This window comes from Jaculus jaculus, chromosome 6, assembly GCF_020740685.1.
Source record: "Jaculus jaculus isolate mJacJac1 chromosome 6, mJacJac1.mat.Y.cur, whole genome shotgun sequence".
Classification (NCBI taxonomy): Eukaryota; Metazoa; Chordata; class Mammalia; order Rodentia; family Dipodidae; genus Jaculus; species Jaculus jaculus.
The window spans coordinates 158,236,776-158,245,536 of record NC_059107.1 but is presented as its reverse complement, the minus strand read 5'-3'; the positions used below and the strand labels follow the sequence as shown (position 1 = coordinate 158,245,536).

General features: G+C 44.0%; 1 protein-coding gene across 1 annotated transcript in view; it reads left to right on the top strand.

Annotated features, from left to right (window-relative positions):
• The first annotated feature begins 304 nt into the window (after positions 1-304).
• Positions 305-8,761, top strand: part of Slc25a17 (solute carrier family 25 member 17) — a 40,527-nt gene continuing 32,070 nt past the window's right edge. Inside the window, exon 1 of the mRNA XM_045152453.1 lies at positions 305-437. Within this exon, the coding sequence (XP_045008388.1) occupies positions 384-437 (54 nt within the window). The 5' untranslated portion in view covers positions 305-383. The remainder of the gene's footprint in view (positions 438-8,761) is intronic.

Sequence of the window (8,761 nt, the reverse complement as noted above, 5' to 3'; positions counted from 1 at the left end):
CAGGTAGTGGAGCCTGGGATTCTCCAGCCAGGTCTCCATCCAAGACTGTATAGTCCAGTGCCTTTGTGTGCAAGGTTGATTACAAGAAGTGTCCAACTTTTGTTTGTGGGGAAGCTGGCCCCTGTTTTGCGGCCACAGGTAAGTTTCGGGAGGAAGCCGGAGCCAGAACAGTGCTGTTCGCGCCCGGGCTCTGGCACGCTAGCCCCGCCTGGCGCACGCCTTGCAGCCAATCAGTGTCCAGGGGCGTTTCCGGGTTCGCGGGCGCCGCCTGCGACCCGGAAGTAATTGTTCTGGTGGAGCCGCCTGCCGGGGAGTCGAGGCCTCGGATCCCCAGCCGCTGCGGCTTCTGAGGAAAGTGAGGCCGGGCTGCGAGAGGCCGCGCCATGGCCTCCGTGCTGTCCTACGAGAGCCTGGTCCACGCCGTGGCCGGGGCCGTGGTGAGTTTCGGGGGGGCGGTCCGAGGACGTGGTTGGGGGATGGTCGTGAGAGGGGTCGGCGTGGGGTGGGCGCGTCGCGGCCGGCGAGGAACGGCTCGGGCCACAGGCGGAAGTTTCGGCGACAATGTGCGTGAGGACCGACCGCCGCCCCCGGCCCCCGGCCCCCGGCCCGCGGCCACCGCTTTGCTGTCCGAGAAGAAAGACGCACAGGCCCGAGGGCGGCGGGGAAAGGGCCTTTCGGTTTTCTTCGCCTGGAGAAGTTTCAGCGCGGTCATCCATCCCCCGGCCCCACCTCACTGCGCTCTCAGAACTTCCCCGCCGGGCCGGATCCGAACCTGAAGGTGGTGGCGCACGCCTGCCACCCCAGCCCAAGGGAGGCAGGGGTGCGCTGCGAGTTCGAGGCCAGCCTGGGCTGGAGCGAGACCCTACCGTGAAGCACCCCCCCTCGCCCAAAATGAACATAGTTATTTAACTGTGGTTTTTAACCGTAAGCTTAACGACAACCTATCCGCACACACGTACCACACGTAAAGAGGCAAAGGGCAGTACTTAGGTCTCTTGACCAATATCATTGACAAGAAATGATGGGGGAAATACACACACACATACATACGTACATACATACATACATGTCCCCAGATGTTACCATGAGCCGTGCACACCTGATTTGTGCACTTGGGGATGTCCGAGTTCACCTTGGCATCTATCCTTTTTCCTTGAAACTCTTGGTTTAAGTACCTTTCCTCTTGTAATTCTCCTCGTTCTCAGCCTCCCCCTTCTCCTGTCCTTTGCTAGCTGTTACTAGCTTCTCCTGTCTTTCACCAGTGCACCTGTACCCGTTAGAATCACTGTGACTACTGAGGAGCATTCCTGAATTCTTTGGACTCCCCCAAACTTCAGTGAGGGCTCATGTTCCGTGTGGAGTAATCTGAGTTGAATTCTGATTCCACGTTTGTTTGTTTTTTAATTCTGGATAACCAGAAAAATCTGACTCCTAATTAGTAGTGTTAGAAATTATACCCCACAGAGTTGTTTGAGAATTAGATGATAAAAGTATTTCATGAAAACGAGTTCAGGAATCCTCATGAAGGACCTTTCAAGTGTTGTAAAGGCACTGACTGAAGTGGAAGCTTGCTTGACATGCTTTCAGATGGTCATAGAGGTTTGTTTGTCTGATGCGGAGATGCAAAGGAGTTTCACAGGACCAAATTATATGTGATGTTAAGCGTGCACGCCAGTGGACAAGACAATAAATGAGTAAATAAAATAGATTTAGAGAGTAAATGCTATTAAATAAGGGTTTTGTGTGTGTGTGTTTGTTTTGTTTTGGTTTTTTGAGGTAGGGTCTCACACTAGCCCAGGCTGACCTGGAATTCACTATGTAGATTTATTTATTTGTGACAGAGAAAGAGACAGAAAGAATGAGCATACTAGGGCTTCTAGACTCTGTAAATGAACTCCAGACGCAGGTGCCAGTTGTGCATCTGGCTTACGTGGGTCCTGGGGAATCAAATCTGGGTCCTTAGGCTTCGCAGGCAAGCAGCTTAACCATTGAACCATCCCTCTAGCCCTTAAGTTTTTTGTTGTTTTTTTGTTTGTTTGTTTTATAAGGGGCAAATGTTTTTGGCATCTATGCAATCTCCTTCATAGCTGCTCAGCCACAGTGATGTGAAAGCAGCCATTGGCAATAAAATAAATGGGCAGAGCCATGGTCCCATAAAACACTTTTTATGTGGTGGTGCATGCCTTTAATCCCAGCACTCCGGATGCAGAGGTAGGAAGATTGTCATGAGTTCAAGACCAACCTCAGACTACATAGTGAATTCCAGATCAGCCTGGACTAGTGAGACCCTACCTCAAAAAAACAAACAAAAAAATTATTTTTACCACATAAGTGTAAGTACAGTTGATAAGAGAATTATCATTGTCTTTAATGTGTAGCATTGTGGGGGTGGCTGATGTTTAAGTTTGTTTTTTTGTAGGTAGAGTTTCACTCTAGCCCAGGCTGATCTGGAATTCACTGTGTAGTCTCAGGGTGGCCTCAAACTCATGGTGATCCTCCTACCTCTGCCTCCCAAGTTTTGGCATTAAAGGCATGCACCACCAAGCCCAGCTTTTAAGTCTACTAATCTTAATATTCAACCAAAGCTCAGAGATGATCATAGAGAAAGAATCAGCTTGCATAGCTGGTTAAGAGCTTGAATGCCTCTTTGACAGGCACCCAGAGTTAAAATTCAGCTGTGCTCCTCAGTAGCTATGTGACGTTAGTATGACTGCCTGGAATTACTGCTCTGCCCAAAGAGTCAGTTGTTGAATCTCTTAAGATATTGATTTATATCCTCTGAATTGCCATTTTGGCTTGTTTATTCATTTGCTTCCAAGTTCTCCATTCTCATACATCAAGTATGATGGTACACAAATATGAACTTTTTTTTTTTTTTGACGTGCTTGAGTTCAAGCCTAGGGCCTGGCACATATTGAGCACCCATTGTACCACAGAGGTTTGCTCCCATATTTTGAAACTTAAATTATTGCGGGGTGTGTGGGGCACTGGGGAATTGGTTTAGTGGTTAAAAGTGCTTGCTTGCAAAGCATGCTAGCCTAGATTCTATTCCCCAGCCACATAAAGCCAGATGCAAAAAGTAATGCATGTGTCTGGTATTCATTTGTAGGGGCAAAAGACCCTTGCGTACACACACACATGCACATGTGTATTTGCAAATAAATTATCATCTTAATTTTAATTTTGTTTGAGGTAGGGTCTTACTCTAGCCCAGGCTTACTTGGAACTCACCCTGTAGTCCAGGCTAACCTCGAACTCATGGTGATTCTCCTATCTCAGCCTCCCATGTTCTGGGATTAAAGGCATGTGGCACTACATCTGGCCTAATTAATTTTTTAAAAACTTGAACTGGCTGGATCAGAGTGAGATCCTACCTCGAAAAACCAAAAAAAAAAAAAAAAAAAAAAAAAAAACTTGAACTGTGCTGGGGAAGGCCTGGAGGGATGGTTTAGCTGTTAAAGTTCTTGTCTATAAAGCCTAATAACCGAATCTCCAGTACCTACATAAAGCCAGATGCTCTTAGGTGGAGCATACATCTGGAGTTTGCAGTAGCTGGAGCCCCTGGTGTGCTCATTCTTTCTGTCTTCTCTCTATCACTCTCTGCTTCCAAATAAATATATATTTTTAAAATTAAATGTATTAGTTACTTTCTCTTTGCTATGACTAAGTAGCTTATAGACAGAAAGGTTTAATTCAGCTTAGAGTTCCCAACATTACAGTCCAGCATGGTGGCAGGATTTTGATGTAGTTGGTTACATTCAGACCATAGTGAGGATGCAGAGTGCAATAAATGCTGCTTCTCAGTCAGCTTTCTCCTTTTTATTTACTCCAGGACCCCAGTCCATGAGATGGTGCCACCCACAGTTAGAGTGGGTCTTCCCACCTCAACCTAATCAAGATAATCCTATATATGTATGCCCAGAGGCTGGTTTCCTGGGTAATTCTTGGTCTAATCAAGTTGACAGTATAAAACATCACAAAAGCCAACGGATAAATGTAACTAGATGGTAGTAAAATAATAATCCCACCAACAACTACCAAATTAAAAAATATGGTACAATTATCTTTGTGTGTGTGTGTGTGTGTTTATTTTGGCTTTCCAAGACAGGGTATCATGAAATCCAAGCTAGCCTTGAACTCACATTGTAGCTGAGGATGATCTTGAACTACTGATTCTTCTACCTTCACCTCCCAGGGGATTACAGGTATGTACACCATGCCTGGATACAGTATTGTTCCAGAATTAGCAGAGCTCAATGGCTGCCTGCTAGACCTCTTCAAATAGAAGTCTTTGCACTTCTGGTAATTCAAAGCCAAATTCTGTATCTCTTCCTCCAAATTTGTTCCTCTTTTAGGGTTTACCATCTTAGTTAATGACAATACTATCACCCTGATTCTTGAAGCCAGAAACCTGGGAGTCATCCTTGAACTTCTTTTCTTCCTCTATGTAGTGGTCAACAATATGGCTGTCACTATACTTAACCAAGAGCCTGTGAGTTCACCCCTTGCTTAGCCATAGAGCCTGTTACTACCTTCTTAAATCGCCTTTGCTATCTGAACTCTAATAACACTAGCTTTTCAATTTCCAGAATGTTCACTTCTTGCATCGTCTTAGATGTTCTTTTCAGCTACTTGTTTTCCCTGTTCTGCGATGATGAAGTTAGATTCTGACATTATTTACCTAGAGTTAGTCTCTGATTGCCCAAATTAAGGGCTTAGTTCTACTAGACTCCCACTTCAGATATCAGTGTCAAGTTCTGGGCCTCCCAGGCTGCTTTCACATTTGATGTCATCCAGAGGTTCCATGACCCCCTCCTTGTGTTTGATAACTTAACTACAGTGACTCAGAAGATAAGAAAGTACTTCAGTTACAGTTTACCTTAGAGAATTCAGGTAACAAGGTCCACAGGATGAGTCCTAGTTTTTTGTTGTTGTTGTTTATTTATTTATTTGAGAGCGACAGAGAGAGAGAATGGGCATGCCAGGGCTTCCAGCCACTGCAAACAAACTCCAGACGCCTGCACCCCCTTATGCATCTGGCTCACATGGGTCCTGGGATATGAAGCCTTGAACCGGGGTCCTTAGGCTTCACAGGCAAGCACTTAACTGCTAAGCTAGGTCTCCAGCCTGAGTCCTACTTTAAAAAAAAAAAAAAAAGCCTTTTTTTTGTTTATTTATTTAAGAGCTACAGACAGAGAGAAGAAGGGGGAGAGAGAGAGAGGTTGGGCATGCCAGGGCCTCCAGCCACTGCAAACAAACGCCAGATGCATGCACCCCCTTGTGCATGTAGCTAGTGTGGGTCCTGGAGAATCAAGCCTTAGGTCCTTAGGCTTCACAGGCAAGCACTTAACCCCTAAGCCAACTCTCCAGCCCCTGAGTCCTACTTTTTAATGTTGTATTTTTCTTATTTAATGGTATATTTTCAGACTGTTACAGCCAGCTCGCGCATCTGGCTTATGTGGGTGGGTACTGGGGATTCAAACCTGGGTCCTTACACTTCACAGGCAAGCACCATAACTGCTCAGCCATCTCTCTAGCCCATGTCCTTCTAACCAAAGGGACTCCACAGCTTCGTGTGCCAGTGTGATGCAGGAATTAACTTGTTCTTCCAGCACAAAATGGTTCAGGTGGGTTGGGGTGGGCAGAATGTTATAACTAAAAATGTTTTTGGTGAGATACAAAGAAATCTCAGGAACAGATTTCTCTGGAAATTGATTCTCTTAAATTGTAATTATTGTCAGCAATAGAACTCCCACTCAGATGGTTAGAATTCTGTGGGCCTCAGTAATAGATTATTTTAGTGTCTCTCTGGCACAACAGAATTGTGCATCATGGTTATTTTCTGGGTATTTTGTGCCTTCTAATTTTGTATAAGTGAACTAATTGTTCTCAGGGAAAATAAAAACAACAAAACATTGTGTTTAAAGGAACCTAATTCAAATTGTGAAAAACCATGTGCTTATACAACTTGGCATAAGATTTGTGTATGAAATAAATATTTTGCTTCAGGTAACAGATGCTTTAAAAACAGTCAGCTTTGAGCTGGAGAAATGGCTTAGGGGTTAAGGCATTTACCCGTGAAACCAAAGATGCAAGTTCAATTCCCTAGGACCCATGTAAACCAGATGCACAAGTTGGCACATGCATCTGGAGTTCATTTGTGGTGGCTAGAGGCCCTGGCATGCCCATTCTCTCTTTCTCTCTCTCTGCTTGCAAATAAATAAATAAAAAGTTTTTAAAACCTTTAAAAAAAGTCATCTTTGTGTTGGCTTGGCTGGGAAACAAAGATAGCAAACCCTGGGTGTGTATAAAATAAAATACCTGTGTTCCAAAGATACCTTTAGCATTTGAGATATATTCTATTATGGATAATTGGGTTTAATTATAGGAGCATACACTCATTAACAATTCCAGGGTTTAAACTACTTAAGGCTATGTAGCCCACAAAAAATGTAATATATAAATTAGGTTTTATATTGATACTTTATATAATTTTTATTTCATTTATTTTTTTTTCTTTCTTTTTTTTTGGTTTTTCGAGGTAGGGTCTCACTCTGGTCCAGGCTGACCTGGAATTAACTCTGCAGTCCCAGGGTGGCCTTGAACTCATGGCGATCCTCCTACCTCTGCCTCCCGAGTGCTGGGATTAAAGGCGTGCGCCACCACGCCCGGCTTCATTTGTTTATTTGATAGAAAAAAAATGGGCACACCAGTGCCTCTAGCCACTGAAAACAAACTCCAGACACATGGGCCACCTTGTGCATACGGTTTTATGTGGGTACTGGGGAATCAAACCCAGGTCCTTAAGCTTTGTAGGCAAGTGCCTTAACTGCTGAAGCAATCTTCCCAGCCTATGTAAATGTTGTTGTTACTATGTTTTTGGTTTTTGAGGTAGGATTTCACTCTAGCTCAGGCTGATCTGGAAATCACTATGTAGTCTCAACTAGCCTCAAACCCACATCAATGCTCTTACCTTGTCTTACCTTGTCCTCCCCAGTGCTAGGATTAAAGGTGTGTGCCACCATGCCCAGCTTTAGCTTTTTTTTTTTTTTTTTTTGGTTTTTCGAGGTAGGGTCTCACTCTGGTCCAGGCTGACCTGGAATTAACTCTGTCATCTCAGGGTGGCCTTGAACTCATGGCAATCCTCCTACCTCTGCCTCCCGAGTGCTGGGATTAAAGGCGTGCGCCACCATGCCCGGCTGTCCAGCATTTTTTTTTTTAATAATCATTTGCAAGCACAGACAGAGAAACACAGAGAGAATGGGCGTTTCATGGCCTGTAGCCACTACAAACGAACTCCAGATGCATAATGCCACTGTGTATCTGGCTTTACGTGGGTACTGGTTGAGTGGAAATTAGGTTGTTGGGCTTTTCAAACAAGTGCCTTTAACCACTGAGCTATTTCTCTAGCTCAGTTACTTTCTTATTAGGTGAATTTTGTTTCAGTTTGGGAAACAGCCAGGTGTGGTGTTGCACGCCATTAATCCCAAAACTCAGGAGGCTGAGGTAGAGGGGTTCCTGTGTGTTCGAGGCCAGGCTGAGATTACAGAGTGAGTTCCAGGTCATCCTGGGCCAAAGTAAGACCCTACCTTGAAAAAACAAATCACAAAAAGAAAAAGAATATGGAAAACATAAAAAGCCCCCTAATCATTTAGACTGGCAAAAATAACAACAAGAAATCCTTAGGCATTTAATGTGAAAGAGCTGCTGGGATTTGTGATTATATTAGGTTCTCTTAAATGATTCAAAGTCTTCCCGTCTTAAGGCCAGCTGAATAATAAACTACAAAGTAATGTGATATTTGCACAGGCACTGGTGATTAGAAGAACCTCTAAAAAGACCTTTTTTTTGTTTTTCTATACAACACTTTATATAGAAATTTTCATTGAGGTTGGCCCCTGGCCTTCACCCAGACAATTATATACATGTGCACCATGCACAAATGTTGGTGAGGATGTGGAAAAATAGGAACACTCATTCAATGTTGGTGGGAATTGTAAGCTGGTACAACCACTATGGAAATCAATATGGAGACTCCTGAAAAGGATGAATATAGAGCTACCAACAGACCCAGTTATTCCCTTACAAGACTACCCTATTTTGTTTAAAATGCAAGAAAACAATACTTTGTTAAACAATAGTATTAGTAGATTCTTACATACTTTTCTAATGTTCGAAACTATGGATTAAATACAAAAAACAGTAGTATGTGTCTTTTCTGGAAAGAATTGTTTTTTTCAAGGTAGGGTCTTACTCTAGCCCAGGCTGACCTGTACTTCACTATGTAATGTGAGGCTGTCCTCAAACTCATGGCAATCCTCCTACTTCTCTGCCTTCTGAGTGCTGGGATTAAAGGTGTACACCAGGGCTGGAGAGATGGTTTAGCGGTTAAGCGCTTGCCTGTGAAGCCTAAGGACCCCGGTTGGAGGCTTGGTTCCCCAGGTCCCACGTTAGCCAGATGCACAAGGGGGCGCACGTGTCTGGAGTTCGTTTGCAGTGGCTGGAAGCCCTGGCGCTCCCATTCTATCTCCCTCTATCTGTCTTTCTCCCTGTGCCTGTCGCTCTCAAATAAATAAATAAATAATGAACAAAAAAAAAATTAAAAAAAAAAAAGGCGTACACCACCATTCCCGACTTAAAAAATATTTTATTTATTTGCAAACAGAGAGAGAGAGAGAATGGTGCACCAGGGCCTCCAGCCAATGCAAACAAATTTCAAATGCATGTGCCACTTTGTGCATTTGGCTTTACGTGGGGCCTG